At 43.7% G+C, this 21,883-nt stretch overlaps 1 protein-coding gene across 2 annotated transcripts in view; it reads right to left on the bottom strand.

Moving 5' to 3' along the window:
* The window catches only part of SERINC5 (serine incorporator 5), a 97,263-nt gene that overhangs the window by 24,101 nt on the left and 51,279 nt on the right, over positions 1-21,883 (bottom strand). For both annotated transcript variants that reach the window (XM_080804707.1, XM_080804708.1), the window contains exons 3-5: positions 3,724-3,902; positions 3,159-3,241; positions 1,312-1,405 (exon numbers count right to left, since the gene is read on the bottom strand). In XM_080804707.1, coding sequence (XP_080660833.1) covers positions 1,312-1,405; positions 3,159-3,241; positions 3,724-3,902 — 356 coding nt within the window. The remainder of the gene's footprint in view (positions 1-1,311; positions 1,406-3,158; positions 3,242-3,723; positions 3,903-21,883) is intronic.

Below are 21,883 nucleotides of genomic sequence, written 5' to 3'. Positions count from 1 at the left end.
CCTGGGTGGTTCAGTTGGTTCAGCGTCTGCCTTTGGCTCAGGTCATGATTCCGGGGTCCTCCCAGCAGGGAGCCTGTTTTTCCCTCTCCCTCTGCCGCTCTCCCTGCTTGTGTTCTCTCTTTCTCTCTGTATCCAATAAATACATAAAATCTTAAAAAAAAAAAAAAAAGGATTATCAAAGAATTCAGACCACGTGTTTTTGTCCAAGATAAAAAATAAATTTCAAATTCATTCATTACTTTTTGCCTTTTTTCTAAAACAGTATAAAATAACACAATACATGTGAAAATCTACAAAATAACAAAAGTCTTATTAGGTACAACAGGTATTTTCATTCATGTATTTTTAAAAGATTTCATTTATTTATTTGAGAGAAAGCATGGGGGTGGGGGGGCACACAGGGCAGGGGGCGAAGGAGAAGCAGACTCCTTGCTGAGCAGGGAACCTGATGCTCATACTTTCCATCCCAGGACCCTGAGATCATGACCTGAGCCGAAGTCAGGTGCTTAACTGACTGAGTGACCCAGGCGCCCCTCCATTTGTATTTTATAAGCAAAGTAAGACAACGAGAAGCCAAGTGCCTTGCCTGGAGTCACAAAGAGAGCCCAGCCAGCCTTAGCACTCAAGGGGCTGACCCTCATCTAGCTGCCCTTCCCTCGATGTGGTTCAGCAATAAAATAAATAGAAATAAAAGTAGCTATTAATAGTTTGGCATTTCCCACTTTATCCTAGGATGTGAATCCCATGTTCAAGGCAGTTAGAAGAACTCTACATTTTTTAATTCAGGATGGCTCTCTAAGGCAGCACAACAGACCTTCCTAATAAAGGGATCCTTACACTCTTAGGCAGGTTGAGAAAGATCCAATAAAAATTTAAGTAAACAACTATCATATTCTTTGCAGAGAGTGTATTTTCAGCTCCAAACCACTTTTTTTTTTCTTTTTTTAAATCTCTTAAGGACGAAAGCCTACAATAAAGCCTGCCCAAGTTTTCAGGCACCCACCACCCCAACCAGGAAGCCAGGGTTGAGAAGTGCCAGCCCACTCAGAGCCTGGGAACAACAGCGCATGGGAAAAAGCCAAAAAGGGAAGGAAAATGAAATGGAAGAAGGAAAGGGAGAAAAGAGAGAAAGGAGAGAAAAACAGCATGGGAGAGGAGTGAATGAAAATGTTCAAAGAGCAGGAGTGAAGGGAAAGTGTAGGCCAGCTGTCTGAGGCATAAGCAGGCAGAGCCTCTGTCAACACAGTCCGTGGGCAGTTTCTCTGAGCAGCAGGCGAGTTCACTTGGAAGCTTCCTCCAAAATGCACATACCAGTTCTTGTTCCATTTATGTGCGAACTCCACGAGCAGGATGAGTTGGATGCCTATGAAGATGAAGCCTCCGACGGCTCCCACATAGCGCCAGGCTGCAAAAGAAGACCATCGTCTAAAAGGAGCTGAGGTGACTGTTCCGGCGTTGAGCTCAAAGGAGAATAAGGACTATAGTTATCTTTACCGTGTTGTTCTTGTACCTTTAATTTCCAGGCAATCCCATACGAGGGGTGCCACCACTATACCCACTTTACAGATGAGAAAAATGGAGAGTCCATGTAAATCAACGAAGTCCCATAGTTAGTAAAGGACTAGGCTGGGATGTGAACACACAGAGTGGCTCGGGAGCACCTGAGCTCCCATATTGGCCGTATTGGCCAGATAGCCTAACAGATACAGCCGTTCATAAAATCAACAATGACCCACAATCTAAAACTAAAAAAACACAGGTTATGAGGTAAAAAAGAGTTCAAACTGTATTGCCCATGGAGTCACCAGAGACTAGTAGAGAACTGAGGTTTAGAAGGGACTCAGATTCACTTCTCTGTGACACAGAAGCTCTAACCTTGAGTAAGCCATGTTGCTCCTCTGGATTACAGCTTGTCTATAAAAAATGACTGAGCTGAACTAGAGGACCGCTGGTCCCCTTCCCACCCTAAATCTACCATTTCCATACATAAAAGTACATCTGTAGGGAACAGAAAACTAGTTAACAGCATTTTAGGAAAAAATAAGACTTAAATGTATCTTCCTTAAGGACTACAAAAACTAGTATGACCCTAGGGGCGCCTGGGTGGCTCAGTGGGTGAAGCGTCTGTCTTCAGCTCGGGTGATATCACAGGGTCCTGGAATTGAGCCCCACTTCAGGCTCCCAGCTCAGTGAGGATCTCAGGGTCCTGGGAACAAGAGCTGTGTTGGGCTTCCTGCTCAGTGAGGAGCCTACTTCTCCCTCTGCCTCTGCCTCTTCTCTCCCCACCTGGTTCATACATACATGTGCTTTCTCTCTCAAATCAATAAATGAAATCTTAAAACAAAAACAAAAAAACTAGTATGACCCTTAAAACTAGCCAGACCCTAGTGACCATCTGAGGGACTGTGGGCTGTTCCTTACAGATGGCTACCGCGTGCATGATTTTACTACTTGAACTTAGACACATGAATTCATATGGGTTAAAGAGTGTTTCGAACCACTGAAATTCAGGCTTTTTTCCCTCCCTGACTCTTATGAAAAAAGGCCCCTGTTTCAGGTATGATTAAAGGCTTCAAATTAAATTAATTTTGGTAAATTCTATGAAAAAGAAACATAATTCGGTGTTGCACAGTTTCACGTAAGGTAAGTTTACAGGTAAGACTAGAGGAAGCCTCTCTGATCTCACGGCAGCTGCAGGCAGATCTGAAGCTGCTCCGAAGCCCCAAGGTCGGGAGCAGGAGGATTTCCTGGGCGGTTCCCTTGGAAAGAACAAGGCCTCCCTGGGCCTATTCAAATGTGGCTCATGGTGTCATGCTGGCGTGCTGAACTGGTTTTCAAACACATTTTAAGTGCCCCACTTTTCCTTTCAGTCCAATAGCCTTAAAATTGTCCTTTGAATTCTCTAGGCTGCAGAGGAACACTGAGCCAGAAAGGGAGGAAACAGGGGAGACATCAAGCAGGAGTGGGTGTCGCGGGGAGAGGAGAGGGAGAAGAGAGGGTGGATGAAGAGTGGGCAGGGAAGGAGGGGCTTTTTTGTTAAACCACAAGAAAATCACTAATTCAAAATATCAAAGGCACCCTGGACTACAGTTTGCAACAATTTTACAAAATGGGTAAGGACAAAATAAATAGGTACCACCCAAATACCCCATTTGTACCATTCAGAAAGGTCTCCTGATCTGGAATGAAGAAAGCTCCTGAGCACATGGCCCCCAGCAACAGAAGTTTAAAGAACCAAAAGCTGGAAGGAAAAAAAAAAAAAAGAGGAAATGTATTTAAATGGTATTCATGGAGGACAAAAGAGCTCTTAGAAGGTAAGCATGTCAGCCCATGTTTCTGCTATTGGTACTGTTCCTTCCAAATCGAGGGGAAGTAATTAAGTGACTGGAGACTGCCTTTTCCCATAATTAGCCCAACCCTGCCTCTGATTGTACAAAATACCACTTTGTTGAGGTGGGGGGATGATGTAGGGACAGGCCTTAGCACAAGAAATAAAAACTCTTGTCTCCACTGCAATTCTCGTTGTGGTACTAAGTGTTACAAATAGGATTCTAGTTCTTAGGCCACTGAGGGGTGACAAGTCCCACCTTCCCTAAGGTCAGTGTCAACAATTTCAACTAGAGGAAGAGTAGTCAGATGGTCTGATGAGCATGAGGTTGAGGAACAGTATTCTAAACATCAGGGCAAACCACCTACCCTTACCCTCGAAGACCAAAGACTTACCCATTGTGAATATGCGCTCTACAACCTTTGCTGCTGTTGATTTTCAGGGTCAGGAGGCAGAAGATGAAGAAGAAACAGGCCATTCCAAAACAGACTCTGTACACTGCAGAATACCCCACCAGCTTCTCACAGGTGTCACCAGCTTTAATGCCTTTACAAATATCTTCATAAAATGGAATCTGAGGAAAAAGAAAAAATTCATCTGTTCAAACTGGGTGAAGAGGGGCGCCTGGCTGACTCAGAACAGCATGTGACTCTTGATCTTGGGGTGGTGGGTTTGAGCCCTATGCTGGGTGCAGAGATTACTTCAAAAGTAAATAAATAAATAAAGGGGTGCCTAGGTGGCTCAGTAAGTTAAGCATCTGCCTTTGGCTCAGGTCATGATCCCAGGGTCTTAGGATCAAGCCCCACTTGGCACCCTGCTCAGCGGGGAGTCTGCTTCTCCCTCTCCTTCAGCCCATCTCCCCTGCTTGTGCTCTTATGCTCACTCTCTCTCTCTGAAATAAATTAATAAATAAATAAAATCTTAAAATAAATAGACTTCTAAAAAAAAAAGCCAGGTAAGAAAGGGCTGTCATGAAGTGTTTGTTCAGCCTACAAGTCAAAACCCAATGTGGAAATGCACTTCGTGCACAGAGAAATGCAGACTGAGAAAAAAGTCCCTCTTCCAAAGACTTTTTCGTAATTTTCTCTGAATCATTTTTTTAAAAGATTTTATTTATTTATTTGACAGACAGAGATCACAAGTAGGCAGAGAGGCAGGCAGAGAGAGGGGGCAGGAAACAGGCTCCCTGCTGAGCAGAGAGCCCATGCAGGACTCAATCCCAGGACACTGGGATCATGACCTGAGCCAAAAGCAGAGGCTTTAACCCACTGAGCCACCCAGGCACCCCTCTCTGAATCATTTTTAAAGATACAGTGCTATAATGTACCATTTCACCTTAACTTAGTCTAATGAATTCTGATGTCTAGAATCAGAACTTTTAAAAAAATTATACGGTAATACATGGATATGTTTTTCTTGAAATGCATATACAGACTAAAAAGTGAAAGACTTCCTTCAGTCCACCCCAAAATATCACTCCTCTCCTCAAGAGTTAACAATTTGGTAGGTATTTTTATTAGTTTACAAGTGTGTCCCCATCCCCAATATTCATTCATAATATACCCACATATACATACATACACTTGTATGTGCCATATATACAGTGTATAAACAAAAAACTTTGTTAAAGAGTGTACATATTGTTCTACAATATGTTTTTCCTAATTAACAATAAGCCATAGAGATCTTGCCCTATTAATTTACATAAAATTCTAATCCACTTTTTAACCACTATTTAATATTTTATGGTAAGAATAGATCAAAACTGATAAGCATTCCCACAGTGAACACCTGGGGACGATTTTTTGTTTTCTGTTATTTGTGGTTTTTTGTTATTACACACACTGACTCAGTAAACACTGTTACGCATGCTTCATCGAACACGTTCTGTATATGGATAGACTGCTGACCTAGAAATGGAATCAAATTTTAAAGTTTCAAGAGGTAAAGTCAAACCACGCTTTTGAAGACTGTACCAATTTATATCTCATCAGTAATATCGGAGACTGCTCACATTCCCAACGTGAACATCCAATTTAAAGATAATGTATAAGTTCAGAACAAATGGCCCCAAGATATAGCACTTTTGTATGCGAATTATTTTGATCTGAAAACAATCAAGTTCTAGGAGACTCAAAAAAATGTTGACCTCCCTGATAATTGCCTAAAAAAAAATTTAGACTGGGGGGCATGGATTTAATAGAGGACCTGCTCCAGGAAGAGAGCTACTGCCATAGAGAAGCACAGAACACTGTGAACTCAGTGTGGTAGAGAAGAGGAATTGAGCAAGGTCTGTTTGTAAAAATTCCTTTCTCTGTCCCTTGCTTCCATATGGCCCAGTAAACATTTGTTTACCAAACATTTGCTCCTCTTCATCTTCCTGGGAACTGCTTTTCTTCCCATTGAAGTCTCAGGCCCCTTTGCCCTTCTCCTTAGTTCAGGATAACATATATACCTCATTTTGCCCATCTTTGGAATCTCATGCTTATGAAATTATGTGGATTCCACCAAAGTACAAAATTAAGTTTGACTCTTCCAGATTAATCTATCTCGTGTCAATTTAATTCTTAGACCAGCCAAAATATTCTTGAAAGGCAGAGAAAAAAATTTCCTTCCCAACAATAAACAAAACAAAACAAAACAAAAAAACCACTATCTTGTTTCAATGTCCATCTTCCTTGTTACAAGTAAGGTTCACATCATCTGTTAAATTTATGACTATCTGTATTTTACTCTGTGAATTGGATATTAATTGGGCTTTCTTTTTTATTCACTGGCATTCTTTATGAGTCTTAACCTTTTGAGAAAGGTTGACAATGCTTTATTCTAGTCCAACCAGAAGGTTTCAGTGTAAAATCTATGCATATTATCAAAACAATTAAAATCTTACATAACGAGAACAAGCAGGGTATTTCTATTAATGTTGGAAATTAAAAAAAAAAAAGAAACCTTGCTTCTTATCAACATTAAAGTTGAACATTCTTCAGAACAAAAAATAAGTTGAAAATCACACTGTAACTGTTATTCACAAGACAAAAAAATATTGCAGAGGAAAAAAATGACACAAAGCTGGAAGTAAAACTGAACCATAAAAATTTAGTTTTATCCTCAGAAAAGATCTTAAAGAAACAATAGCAACTGAGGCTATTCAGATTTCCATAAGCAAAAAGAAGACTAAATTTAACCCGAGTTCATTTTCCTGAATGAGGATTCCCTCCACTCATAAAAGGTCCACAGTCATTACTACATCCTAATCTGAAACATGTTTCTCCAAAACAACATGTTTTTTCAAGTTAGTGCCTCAGGCAAAAATGTGTTGCTGCTGAGCCCCAATTAAGTATAGCTCCCTTTTTTGTGAACAGATGGATACAAAAGTTTTCACAAAGAAATGTCAAATATTTTGTAGTCACAAAGTTTCTGCAACTGCAATTTTTTTTTTTTTTTTTTTTTAAGATCCAATCAAGATGTAAACGCATAGAGAGAGACACTACTATGTTTCTGAACAGGCTACAAAACAAAGTAGCAGACATGTAGGATTGCCAGATAAAACACAAAATATGTAGTTAAATTTAAATTTTGAATAAACAATTGCTAATTGTTTAGTATGTCTGCAGGAGTGCCGACAGTAATGACTCCATCTTTGGTCCTCCATTTAGTTTGTGCTCACTCAATGACCCCTCTTGGGGTCTCCTGAGATTAATATACATACCTTAGAAATGTCTGCCAAGCCTAGGATAGGGGTTGCGGGGAAGGCTTATTTGGGGCTCCTGTGAATCTGTTAGATATACCACAGGTGGTGTCACAGATCTAATTAAAGGCTGGCTGTCAATGAGGTGCCTACCAACCTTCTGATCTCACTATAGTCCCTTCTGCCGTGTCCCCTCACTCTGTAAAATCTGGACTAAGGTCTGGACTTTGCAGAGAATTAACTGTGCAGCTGCTATAGATCATTGTCCGCCAGGTCTACCCCCCCGCCATTCCTGCCTCACCCTCACCATCAATAAGGTACCCTGAATAAAACTCTGTAAATTGTATGAAGTTGCTTGCTTCATTTTCCAGTATCAAAATTGCCTTCTTAGTTTGGGGGATACTTTACTGTTCATCTCCTATCTTCCAACAATGCCCCCACACAATATTTGGGGCATACTTATGCTAAATATTACACGAGACATACTTATACCAAAAAAAGCATTCCTTTTGCACAAGATAAAGCTAAAAAAAAAAATTCAGGGTCTTGCTCCAAAGAGCCAGGTGTACTACTCTAATGCTAAGAAGTCTGGCCCCCACCCTACAGGCAAGAGAAAACAACAATTTAAGCTACAATATGGAGGTAGGACTGGAAAGGTGACGGGTTTCAGGCAGGAGGGTAAGTTGAAAAGCCACTGGTTTAATAGTCCAATGGATTGTCGATGGATGCCAACAGTCAATGAATGAATAAAGTAAACCACTGGCAGGGAGACCAGAAATTCTATAGGTAGAGGTCAGAGTTGGTAGGACTATATGGATGACAAGAAAGAAGTGAAGGAGGTGGGCAGGTGCTGTTTGGTGGGGGAGTAGGGTTGGTAGAGGACAAACAGTTGAACTAGAAGAACAGATCAGGAGTTTGTGTCAACTTATAGAGTTCGAAGCATCCTGAGGCATCCCAGTGAGAATGTCTGGTCTGGAAATTCCTCCAGGACAGTAATTAGGACTAGACACAAGAACACAGGAAGCACCCCATGCAGGTAATGAGAAGAGTCAGCAAGTGCTTTCTGAAGGAATCTGAATTCTTAGCTGTGTTTTAGAAGTGAGTAAACTCACATGGTTAAAATCTTCAGATATTCAACATCCAAAAAACAAATAATCCAATTAAAAACTCAGCAGAAGACATGAATAGACATTTCTCCAAGGAAGACAGACACATGAAAAGATGCACATTACTTACCATCACGGAAATACAAATTAAAACTACAATGAATTATCACCTCACACCTGTCAGAATGGCTAAATTCAAAAACACAAGAAAAACAGGTGTTGGCGAGGATGTAGAGAAAAGGGAACCCTCGTGAACTATCGGTTGGAATGCAAACTGGTGCAGCCACTCTGGAAAACAGTATGGAGCTTCCTCAAAAAGTTAAAAACAGAACTACCCTATGATTCAGCAATCACACTACTGGGTATTTATCCAAAGAATACAAAAACACTAATTCAAAGGGATACATGCACCCCTACATTTATAGCAGCATTATTTACAACAGCCAAATTATGGAAGCAGCCCAAGTGTCCATCAATAGATGAATGGATTAAGAAGAGGCGGTATGAGTAAATGTATACAAATATACACATGTGTGTATACACACACACACACACACACACACACACACACACTGGACTATTACTCAGCCACAAAAAAGAATGAAATACTGCCATTTGCAATGATGTGGATGGAGCTAGAGAGTATTATGCTGAGCGAAATAAGTCAGCCAGAGAAAGACAAATACCATATGACTTCACTCATATGTGGAATTTAAGAAACAAAACAAATGAGCAAAGGGGTAAAAAAAGGAGAGAGAGAAAGAGAGAGAGAGAGAGAGAGAGAGAGAAACCAAGAAACAGACTGAACTATAGAGAATAAACAACAAACTGCTGGTTACCAGAGGGGAGGGGGATGGGGGTTGGGCTAAATAGGTGATGGGGATTAAAGAGTGAACTTGTCATGAAATGAAATGAGTGACGGGTGATGTATGGAATTGTTGAATCACTGTATTGTACACCTGAAATTAAAATAACATTGCATCTTAACTAACTGCAATTAAAATAAAACTTAATTTTAAAAATTTTTTTCAAAAATAAATAAGTAACAGAAGCACCTGGGTAGCTCAGTCAGTTAAGCATCTTGATTTCCACTCAGGTCATGATATCAGGGTCCTGGGATCAAGCCCAGTGGCAGGCTCCCCTGCTTGGCTTGTCTCCCTCTGCCCCTTCCCCTGCTAGCGCACATGCGCATTCTCTCTCTCTCTCTCAAATAAATAGGTAAATCTTTAAAAAATAAATAGACAGGGGCACCTGGGTGGCTCAGTGGGGTAAAGCCTGTGCCTTTGGCTCAGGTCATGATCCCAGGGTCCTGGGATCGAGCCCCGCATTGGGCTCTCTGCTCGGCGGGAAGCCTGTTTCCTCCTCTCTCTCTTCCTGCCTCTCTGCCTACTTGTGATCTCTGTCAAATAAATAAATAAAATCTTTTAAAAAATAAAAATAAAAAATAGACAGATAGAAAATAAATAATAAATTCTTCAGATACTGACATAATGAGAGAGCCCACACGAAGTGAATGTTTCCAAACTTTTCAGTGAGGAACAAAAGCTATACCCATATTAAGCAGTTTAAGAAACAGGTAATATTGCTTTAAATCTGTAAAAGCTATATTCACGGAGGCATGACACCACCTCACTCATTCGGCTGTTTTATTTATGAGGGATTTATTGCTCTACAATATTCATTCAGCTTTTTCTTCCTTCCCTTCTCTCTTCCACTCAATCAACAAAACTAATTCCTGACACCCCCCTCCCCCCCCAACTATAACACCTGCAAGTCAGTACCCCTTTCATCTCCACCAGCCCGCACCTCTTACCTTCAGTCTCCTCTCCCCCCACCCCAACAATCCTCACACCCATTTCAAGGAGAATGCTAATGCCAGGAGGGCCTAACCTCAAATTCTATCATCCCCCCCAAAATCCCCTCCCTTATTTACTCCCAGAGGCTCTCAGGCTCATCAATGGGTGACTATGTGGCATTGAGTATTTCATCCCAAATAAAAGTAGCAAACAACCGGTTGCTCTGTACTAAGACCTGCCTTACGCTCTGTGGGTGACTTAGTCATTTAGTCCTCAGTAAGTGGTGAATATTTTTAGGCAAAGAACCTCTATTTGAACAAGCCAAGAGAATTTACCAAGGGGAATTTGCTCTGGTTAAATATTTGCTACTCCAAGCTCCATCCCAGTTTTAGAAAAAGAAAACTCACATCACACACAGACTCTACACTGTGGGGGGAAGGTGACGGGCCTGCTCAGGGTGTTGCCTCTTTAAGTCTGGCTCTGGGCATCCAAGGACACTACTTCTATGTTGGTTCTGTAGGGACCTGTGGGCAAGGTCCTTCCTTTCAACCCTCAAGGCAGCCAAACTCAGAGCCATCATATTACCAGTAAGAGTAAACAAGGACTCAGTAGACTTCCGACCCTAACTCCACTACTAACCTGAGCAAATATCACACTCTCTCTGAGCCTCAATTTCCCTATTTGTACAACAAAATAATACTGCCACCACTTATGAAGTTCTCCAGAGAATTAAATCAGTCAGGCCTTGTAAAGTGCTTGCTATGGTTCCTAGTCCAACATAGCCATTAGGTAAACTTCCTGGGTGCCTGGCTGGCTCAGTCCTGAGGGCATGGGACTCCACACTTGGCACGGAGCCTACTAAAAACATAACAAAACAACAAAACAAAAAGAAAAAACAACCCCTCACACAGTAAGTTTCCTTAAATTCTAAGGTGCTGTCTATCTTATAAAAAGAACTTTGGGGAGAGGGAATCAGCACATTACATGAATGACAGGTTCCTGCATTCTGATTTAAACATGGGGGGGATAAGCATCTGAGAATTCAGTAGATGCTCTATTCATTTGGCCAAGGATTCATACTGCAATAGTCACCACTCAAAAGAAAATATATCTGGGGGCACCAGGGTGGCTCAGTCATTGGGTGTCTGCCTTCGGCTCAGGTCATGATCCCAGTGTCCTGGGATCGAGCCCCACATCAGGTTCCCTGCTCAGCGGGAAACTTTCTTCTCCCTCTCCCACTCCCTGTGCTTGGGTTCCCTCTCTTGCTATGTCTCTCTCTGTCAAATAAATAAATGGGGGGAAAAAAAGAAAGAAAGAAAATATATCTGAACTCCCCAATCAGGGAAGGTATTTTCAAAACATCAACACAAGTATTAAGCGCAAAGAGATGGAACAAGAAGAAACCCCACATAATGTTTCCTGCACAGGAGAGACACTAGCTATGCTCCCAGAACAATTTCTATCTCAGATGAGTAAATATGAAGAAACTACAGAGGAGCCACAGAAAGGCCCACATACAGCTCTGGTTAGCCAGGGGCCCAGATGCTGCAAACCTAGAAGAAAAGACTCTGGTAAGGTTCTTAAAGAAACCGAAGAGGGGAAAGATGAGATTGGTGCCCCTCTGATATGGAAGTGTTATTTGGGAAAGATAAGAAAATGGTATATTAGCAAAGCTAATGATTCTTACATTCTATCAGATTTCTAGAAGGCTGCACAAATCCAAGTTGCCAAAAAAGCCATAGGCAGTTTGGCCTGAGTCATAGCACGAAAACTAGAAGAACTGGGTCTTCAAGTTCTGTTTAATATCCCTTACTTGAACATGAATTTCAGAACCAGAGCCTCTTTCTGTCTGCCTCTCCTCTTTCTGGAATTCCACTTATCTTGAAACTTTCTAAGACAACTTGTTTTTCTCTGTGGAATAACTCCAGGTCCATGCCAGCGATGTCTGTCTGCTACCCACCGACCGCCAGGAGCTGTGAAAGGGGGAATGCTGAGGTCAGCTTCCGTGCTCCTGGGGACCACCTCTAGGCTCATTCCTTGATAAGGAGTCAAGTCTACATTTGTCATTATTAAAAGCCACAAGAGGAACTAAACAGTCTAGTTTTATCTGACCCCGTCACCTCTGAAATCAGGAACTCAATGCTCCCAGTGGTAACTGCAGAATCTCAGAAGCGTGAGACAGAGACTAGCATTAGGGCTCGCAGCCCCTTCACCACAAGCATTTCATCAGGATGGAGCAGCCACAAATTTGATTAGATGGAAAACAACTCTGATCAAACTGTAAACAAAAAGCTTTCAATCCAAACAAGACAATTCCCAGAGGACTGACTAATTATGACGGAATGAAGGGATCTTCCACAAAAGGAGACTGACCAACTAATGTTAGTCTCTGTAAACAAAGAATCAGTTAACATCCAAGGTGGAATGTACAAACTAAAACGTACAAGTAACCAGTCTTGAATTTGAGAAGTAAGTCAATCCCAGTGAAAACTTACGTAACTCTTCAAGGAGGAAGGAGGCAGAGAATTTGGTGACTGGGGGCCAGGGAATGGGTAGGTCCTCTTTGCTGATTTGGGGTAAGCCTACAGATAAAGGCAGAGGAACTCAGGTATAGGAATCCTGGTTTCTAGCTTGACAGCTGATCCAACGATGGACCAGTGGGGAACAGGAATCACAGAAGAGCGGTTTCAAAGCAGTGGGGCAATACTTCACTTAAAAACAAACTGCAGGAGCGCCTGGGTGGTTCAGTGGGTTGAGGCCTCTGCCTTAGGCTCGGGTCATGATCTCAGGGTCCTGGGAACGAGCCCCACATCAGGCTCTCTGCTCGGCAGGGAGCCTGCTTCCCCTCTCTCTCTCTGCCTTGCCTCTCTGCCTACTTGTGATCTCTGTCTGTCAAATAAATAAATAAAATCTTTTAAAAAACAAAACAAAACAAATTGCAGGGGTGCCTCGGTGGCTCAGTCAGTTAAGGGTCTGCCTTCGGCTCAGGCCATGATCCCAGAGTCAGGCTCCCTGCTCAGCGGGAAGCCTCATTCTCTCTCTCCTTCTGCCTGCCTCCCCTTGCTTGTGCGTGCACACACATGCTCTCTCTCTCGTCAAATTAAATAAATAATTTGATTATTAATAAATTTATGAATAGATGAATAAAATTGTTTAAATAATTAATAAACATAAATCTTAATTAAGAGATTCATAAATTAAAGCTTTTTTTTTTTAATTACACTGGAGGTGCCTGTATCAAGAGGACGTGTAAGCAGGTGATTCAGCAAGGGTGCGGCCCTCCAGGAAGATAGCTGGACTGGAGCTGAAGATTTGGTAGAGCAGCAGAAATGGCAGTAAGTAGACTCCCCTGGAGAGGAATGCGGTGAAGGTAGGGAGGGGGATGGTGGACACAACCCAGAACCCTGGAGAATACAAATATTCAGGGGCTGGGAAGAAGGAAAAACTCAAGGAAGAAACTGAAAAGGTCCAGAACTGAAGGAGGAGACTTGGAAGGAGAGGCTTTCAAGAAGCAAAGCGAGGTCAGCAGCATCAAATACCGCCAATGTGAGGAGGACTGAGAAGGAACACAGGGTCTGGCTGCCGGCAGTCCTTTGGGACACTGAATCAGAATATTCTCTAGAGCCAGTGGGAGCAGAAGCCAGGATGCAGATGGCCGCGGAGATAGCCGGGCTCTGTGTGTGGATCAGGAAGTGAACCGAGGGTCTTCCACCCCTGTTTTCATGAAACATAATGGCAAATGCAGGGGTCCAAGGATCATTCCTAAATGTCACTGATTTGTGATTACACAGCAATACATAATTACATGCCCGTTGCCAGGGAAAATGTAAATTACCATAAAATAGAGAAAATATAAGGGGTGCCCATAAAATAGAGAAAATATAAGGGGTGCCCGGGTGGCTCAGTCAGTTAAGTGGCTGGCTCTTGATTTCTGCTCAGGTCATGGCCTCAGGATTGTGAGATGGAGCTTCGGCTCCATGCTGGGCACGAGCCTGCTCAAGTTTCTCTCTCTCCCTCTGCTCCCCGCACCCCCCTGCCTCGTGCTCAAGGACGTGGACCTTCTCTCTCTCTCTTTCAAAACAAATAGATAAATAAATAAATAAATAAATAAATAAATAAATAAATAGAAAATACAATTCTCTCCACCATTGTCCCCCCAGCTCTAACTCGATCGCTTCCCAGAGGTAATAAGCACCGTCGCAGCTGTGCGTGGACCCTTCTGGACCCTTCACTGTGCTGCTCTCCACTCACTGTGTCTTGCAGATCGCTGCATGTCCGCACCAACCATCCTTTAGTTTCTTTTACCCAAATGGCAGACGTTTAGGCTGTTTCTGATTGTTCATCGTTACTTCATCAGTAATTCACAAACAAAGCATACTGGGTATTTTCCCTATTGTGCATCTCTCTCAGTACATGTGTAAAGCGTCAAGGAGGACAGCTACCAAGAAGGTAATCTGGGGATCAGGAAGTCAGTATGTTTGAAATTTGAGCAGATACTGCTAAGCTCTCCCCAGGGAGGGTTTCTGAGAACCTGAGGGTTGGAGTGACAAGGGGAGGAGAAGAAAGGAAGGACACAACTTTCAGAGCCACTGGCCTCTCAGGGTCAGCATCTCAATCCTTTTTCTTGGGGGTCTTTGCCCAGAAGCTCTGCAAGGGGGTAGGATAGGTATGGGGCCCTCTGACTCTAAGGAAAAAATCTACACCTAACCACAGAGACAACTTATAACTCACCACAGGACTGCACTTTGTTTTACGGGCAAATAAGGTTATGTCCACCCTGCCCCTCCCACAGAGCACAGGGTCTGAAGGAGTTTGTACCTGTCCTGAGGGAAACAGGCCACTGAAGAATCACCTGTGAATGCAGAGATGCTGGACTTTCTCTAACAAGAAGATGAAACGTCTCAACAAGCAAAACTTTCTATTCAGATCACTTACCAGATAGAAGACATGTTCAGAGCCCAAGCGAGCCCCAAATCAGTGGTCTTTGTGACTATGTGGACTTGGAATACAGTGATGATGTATTATACACAAATTCAACTGTGTGCCTGTCTTCTATGAATAATTTTTTAGACCCAGTCAAACTAGAGTTCGCATGTGCAGTCTTTCTTCTATACTATATGTTAACGTCATTCAAGCATTTTCATTGTTAATGTTAACTGTTCATGATTTTTGCCTTAGGCAGGACATGAGAATCTAATTATCTCCCAAAAGATTGCACCCTACCACAACTCTAACTGCAAGTTTCTGAGAGCCCCTACTCCCCAATCCTCGTACTGAGGACCACGACATGGCAGATGTTCAGGTTTCTGGCCCAGCATCTTTCCCATTTTACAATTTACCTGACTTGGAATGGGAAGTCCTTGGCAGCCGGGGAAGCAAGGTACCCACATACTCATCTTCTTCCTCCCCACTTTTTCCTGTTCTCCAAAATGCTTCATCTGACTACAGAAGAAGAATACAGATTATTTTTATCTGTGAATAATTTACCATTTATTTCAAAAGGCCACGCATACTAAGACAGAGCATTAAACGTGTCATAGTAAATTTACTGCTGCAATATTCTTGTCTCGTCGACCTAGCACGTGGTTGACACATCCCAATTATCTACGACTTAACCAAGGGCTCTGGTGTCCTCAACGTAACTTTTAACCACTGAAGTTCTCCTCCCAGGGCAGAGAGACTGACTGTACATGACACGCATAGGGCCACTGACAACAGAACACAAGAATCAAAAACTCACAGCCTGTAGGTTAAATCCCGCTAGCTTCTGTTTAGGAAAATAAAGTTTGCTTAGAACACGGCCACACTCATTCGCTGGCGCATTGTTTTGGCTGCTTTTGCCCTACAATGGCAGAGTCTGAGAAGTTGTTAAAGACCACACAGCCCCCAGACTGGAGAATGTTACCTAGCGGGCTTTCTACAGGAAAAGCTCACCAGCCTAAACTACCAGGCATGACAGCTGGGGAGTTGCAGTTGTGTACAATGATGAATATAAATTAACCTCTCAAAGGCAAATGACAAGCGGGATGACTTACTCTACAGATCAAAAGCCAAAGGAGGAGCGGAGGGGTCCCAGGACTCTGCCCTGCCTTCTCACCTCTACCAAGACTCTGGAACTTGTGCCTTAAATGAATCCAACTGTACGTCTCCCATATGCCATTTTTAGAGCAGCAAATTAAGTATTTTAATGTAGCTGCAGGGTGGTGGGGTGGGGGGTACAGGCATGGGAGTCCCAGTGCTCCTCACCACAGGCCAGAAGCCCTCAAGAGCTCTAACAGAGAAAAGCCCTCACATCTGTTATGCAAACACACCCCATGCAACCAAAAATAAAACCCACTCTGATGAAAGCCGGCATTTGGAAAGATAATTTTAGACTTATTCTGAGACTGTAGAAACAGTCATCACTGAAATGTAAAAACCACACCCCCAAAATGCCTGACCCCCTAGTGGTGCAGCTCAAGGCTGCCTAAGAGGGCTAGACACATTCCCTCACAAACCTCCACCCTTACCCCAGGTCCCCTGTTTGCAGACAAGGACACAGAGAAATTCCTGAGTGCTAACGTGACCCCAAAGGTTAACAGAAATGATGGCGAAGCTGAGGGCACTGTCTCCAAGTCACTAATGGAGTTCACACACCCGGAGCTTTCAAACCCGTCCCCGTGTGCACACATGCCACCTAACATCAAGGGGCTCCTCCTGAGTGCAGTTACTAAACCATTCTCTGCTTCCCTACCTGGGGGCCGGTTCTCTAAGGACGACAACTGTGTTACTACTTACATACCCCTGTACCTCGCCCAGGGCTTGGCACTTACATAGGAAAGAAGGAAAGACAGGAGGAAGGAAGGAATTATTTGACTTAAAAGACTTTTCCAAGCACAAACTCTGGCTACAGTTTAACCAAGGAACATGATCAGCCTTTGAAATTCTCAAGAGTATCAAGACTGAACTATTCACAATATTTATGTTTCCTGCTCTCAGCGTTTTGAGGCTACTGACTCTTAGTTCTTTCTGCATCGTGCCATTGGTCTGCTCCCCCGAGCCTGTTTTTATAATGACAGAACTGTTTGTTTCCAACTGGAAGCTCTTGTCTGTTCCATTTATCTGCAGGGGGGCTCCAAGGGCCCAGCAGACAGTCGGTGAAGAGATGCTTTTGAAGATGACAGCAAAGGGGGTTCGTTCTCCCCTTCCCACAGCCAGATCCTTCTTGAAACCGAGATCCTCTTTAACACTTGATGCCCCCCAAAAGTTTCTAGGTAATGGATCCTCCAGTCCAAAGACAATAACTATTGTTTCATTGTTCTCTGGCTCCTGGCAAGCTCATTATTCCTGGACAAGGATCAAACTTCTCTACCCTTGGTTCAGATTTAAAAAAAGACTCTCAGCAGGGTCTCCATTAGTTCAAATCGCTGCTTGTACTACAGAACTATTTCCCACCATCATTTTCCCGGAATTCACTTGTAAGCAGGAGGGTGAGGCCCGATCAAGGGGAGGAGGGAGGGATGGGAGGGTTGTGGGGATTCTTGGTTTTCTCCCACATGGTGTTAGGTCTGGATGGAATTGAGACCAAACAAAAGCTGTTCGGAAACACGTGCCCCCAAAGTCACTCCCACTTGGAGGGGAGGGGACCCAGAGTATTAAGAGGTGGAAATTCACAGCCAGCTCCCCATAGGAAAATTCTCATTAAGACATAGTGAAAATATTCTCATGGGGTCCTATTAAGGACTTGAGGTTTGAGGGCCCAAACCCACCTTTAACCTCAGAAACTTATTCATTGATAGACTCTACACATACAAGGTACAACAGTACAATGAACTCAGCTGCTGTTCAGAAAGAGAACTTCTGGAGAGCATTCTATCCCAGCTGAATTAAAAAACAAAACAAAACAAAACAAAACCAAACCTCCAGAATTAAAGAACTGATCAGGTCAGCAATTTTTTTTTTCCCTAATTTGACACTTGGTCTAACACAAAAACATAAAATGCCAGCTAAGAAAGGGGAGTTCTACTAACTACTACTCTATAAAGCTTCATTGCTTGGTAATAACACCTGATACTAGGTCTCAGGTACACAGTTTTCTTAACGTACATCAAAATCAAAACAAGAGCCAGACTTTCCACTTCAGTGTGAATGACTGTCATTCTAAGCTGGGACAGACTCCTCAGTGTTTTGGATCAAAGCAGAGTATTTTTCATTGCTGATATTTGTTTACTTTTAAAATATAATGGCACCAAACACAACCTGAAGGCAGTTTCTGTTTCACATGCAAAGCCGCCAAATAAATGAAGACTAGATTTGTGGTTGCTTCTATTTTCTGCAACAGACCAACCATCATCCCTGGAGCCCAGCTCCGGTCTTCACCACCAGAAAGCAGCAGATGGGGAAGATAAGCTAAGAAAGCTGCTTCAGGCCTGAAGCCGAGCTGCTTACAGAAGAAACACTTCTCCTGCACCGGCTCCAGAAGAAAGATTAGCATTCAGGAGGAAGGGTAATTTTCTATGGCCTTCCCTATGAGACTTCTGTGAATATCCAAGGACAACCAAACATAGGGGTATGGTCAGGAACAGCACTGGCCAGGCAGCCAGGAGGCCAGCACTCCTGGGGTTCTAGTCTCAGCTCCATCTGGGGTCACAGCCTTGGACAAAACATGTCCCTGCCCTGCTCCCAACCTGTCAAATGAGGGGTCTAGTTAAGATTCTGACTTTAAGATTCTCCCACTTTTAAAATTTCTAACCTCTGGGGCATCTGGCTGGCTTGGGCCAGCTTGATCTTGATCATGGGGTGGGAGTTTCAAGCCTCACATTGGGTATAGAGATTCCTTAAAAAACATCTTTCAGGTGATCAAGACATCAAGACAAGAGCCAGACCCATGTCAGGCTCTGCGCTTAGCATGGAGTCTGCTTGTCCCTTTCCCTCGGTTCCCCTTCTCCCCTTTTCTCCCTCTTGTGCTCTCTCTCAAATAAATAAAATCTTTAAAAAATAATAATAATAATCTAAGTAAATGTCCGGTGATGGGGCCTCTGAGGAAGCAGGGCAGGCTCACCCCTTCTAAAGGAGCCAAGTTTAAATTTTAAACTAAGGATAATAAAAACCACTGGCCAAACAAGAGCCTGTAGGCCAATGGACAAGTCCTGGGCTCACCCGCAATCTCTGGGTGTGGCAATGGCTGGCGGCTGGGGGCCGGGATGCTAATGTCAGGCTGGCTGACTTGCAGCAAATCCCAGGAGAGAATGGAATGTAAGGACTGCTTTTAAGACACTGAAGAGGGGGCACCTGGATGGCTCAGTGGGGAGCCTGCTTCTCCCTCTCCCTCTGCAGCTCCCTTTGCTTGTACTCTCTCTCTCTCTCTCTCTCTCTCTCTTTCTCTCTCTCAAATAAATAAACAAAACATCTGAAAAAAATGTTAAGTTTAAAGCAAACATATAACAACACAAAAACCTCTGGTTCCACAATGTGGAATATGTTTGTGATGAGGGAGCCGGAGGCTGGCTGAGGACAAAGCAAAAGCTGGCACCTTGCACCCCCTCTCCATCCGCTCCCCTCGGTGATGTGTGTGGCATTCCTCAGGTACCCCTGACTGCCAAAACAAATAGTTAACTTGCTGAGATCACAATCCCGCAAGACAGGAGTCTCCCTTGGTTTAACAAAGAAGTTACATTATCAATAGCACAATTTCCAGAGGCAAATGACTCAGTTCCTCAAGCCTTAATGTCACCCTCCCCTCCATAAACAAAACTGAAGGAGGCTGGGGTAGAAGGAAATGTAAGTGAAGTTAAGTTTCTCCGTACCTAAATCTCACTAACAAAGACGCTTGATAGCAGAATTGTGACATTTCACCAGGAATCTCCCAACCATCTTGATGTTAATGGCTTGCCAAAAGACAGCATTGATCAAGCCTCGGGTATCCCTGCACCTTGGAGGCCTCCTTTAACATATGAAAACTCCGTTCTAACCTGTTTCCCTGCCTTCCCCAACCTTGTAGACCTCTTTAGCATATGAAAGCTCCATCGAAACCTCCCTTTCCCTCACCTTCCCCCAACCGCAGGGTACATAACCTGCCATCCCTCACAATCCGGGGCAGCAGCTCTTCCTGCCCACGGGTCCTGTCCCCGTGCTTTAATAAACCACCATTTTGCACCAAAGATGTCTCAAGAATTCTTTCTTGGTCATCGGCTCCGGACCTCAGCCCACCGAACCTCACCCAGGTTCTAGAACTTCATCATTTGGGTTCTAAAGAAAATAACATGCAAGGATTCAGCTAGTTCAGGCACAAATCTACCACATCTCAATGAAAGAGAGCAGCCTGAGGACAGCGTGGGACATGAGTGAAGAAAATCGATCTAAGACGGTTCAGGTTAGGCCCATTTAAGGCTGTTCCTGTGCTGGCCTGGCACCTGAGCTCACAGGGAGCAAGGCCCAAGGGCCAATAAAATCACCTGTCCTTCCCTCTCCAAAGCAGGCAGGTTTGGTTTTAGATGCCCCTCCTCCACGGGAAACAAAGAGAACCTTCCTTTTTCCTCCCTCTTAAAAAGCCAGGGCAGATTCCCAGGGGACGGAACCCTCAAAGTGTCATCACTTACTTCCAAACAGAGAAGTTACACCTTGATTTAGTGGTGCAGGTCAGGAGGCTTAAGTCTCTCAACACAGCCCCTCACCAGCCCATTTTGGGGTTTTTGTGGGGGTTTCTGGTCATCCCACATTCTGAAATAGATTTTTAATCCCCTAGCATCACATATCTCAAGACTGATGAGGGAGTAGAAGGCAGGTTGCTGACAAAGCACAAGCGGACCCCACAAACAAGGCCGCTCCCCCAGGTGGGATGGTGTGACATTCCTCAGTCACTCCAGGCTGCCCTAAAGCTAACAAACAGTTAATTGACAGAGATCACAATCTTGCAGGACAAGAGTCTCCACCGTTTACAAATGCCTCAGTGATTTACAAGGAAAAGGCATTCTAACCAATAGCTTAACTTTTGGAAACCCAGAAACCGTGGACTCCATTTCCTGGAGGCCTGACAGCACCCTCCCCTCCACAGTGATGTGGGAAACAAAGGTAGAAGAGAATGTACATAAAATAAAATCTCCTTATAACCTTCAGTCCACTGACAAATACTTGAGGCAGGCAGAGTGTAAGGTCCCTCCAGGATACTCCCCAAAGGTCTCATGTCTTACTAGAAGAAAAACACCTTAACTCGACACTAGCCAGGCCTCCAGCATCCTGAGAGTCTTCCTTAGCATATGAAAGTCCTTAGGGAGACCTCCCTTTGTCCTCACCTCCCCCAACTCCCTAGTATGTAATCAGCCACTCCTCACAACCCCAGTGCAGCAGGTTTTTCTACCCATGGGTCCAGTCCCCATGATTTAATAAAATCACCTTTTTGCACCAAAGACATCTCAAGACTCCTTTCTTGGTCTTCAGCTCAGGACCTCACCAACAATCCAAAAACCATATCTAAACGATACCTGCTTGGGGCCCTGGGGTGGCTCAGTAGGTTATGGTCTCCAACTCTTGGGCTCAGGTCATGATCTTGGGGTCATGAGATCGAGCCCAACGTTAGGTTCTGTGGGCAGAGTTTTTTTCTCCTCTCCTCTCTCATTCTCTCTAATAAATAAATCTTGGGGGAAAAAAAAAAGACTAAACCTGCTTGAAGTACCAGATCAATTGACCTCAACGACCTGCAGTAAAATGGCTCCTACACTTTAGGATGGGAAACATGCCTCAGGAGAAGACAGAGATCATGCCCTGCTTCACCAGCACTGGCAGAGTTTGCTCTGAGCCAAAGTTCTCATGGAAAAGAGGAGTTTCCCTAGTGAAGGGAGGCAGGATGAAGTTTGGCTGGGCAGCTCCTTGCAGTCCCCTCCTGCTCAAATCTAAACTTGGGCCACATTTTGAAACCAAGGCAATAACTGAAAAGGAGGGCTGCCCTCGTGTTCTTAACCCACCCACCGATGGCCCATCTGGCTCTGGA

This window comes from Martes martes (genome assembly GCF_963455335.1).
Source record: "Martes martes genome assembly, chromosome: 5".
NCBI classification, from domain to species: domain Eukaryota; kingdom Metazoa; phylum Chordata; class Mammalia; order Carnivora; family Mustelidae; genus Martes; species Martes martes.
The sequence above is the reverse complement of the archived record's forward strand: the minus strand, read 5'-3'. Positions and strand labels throughout refer to the sequence as shown.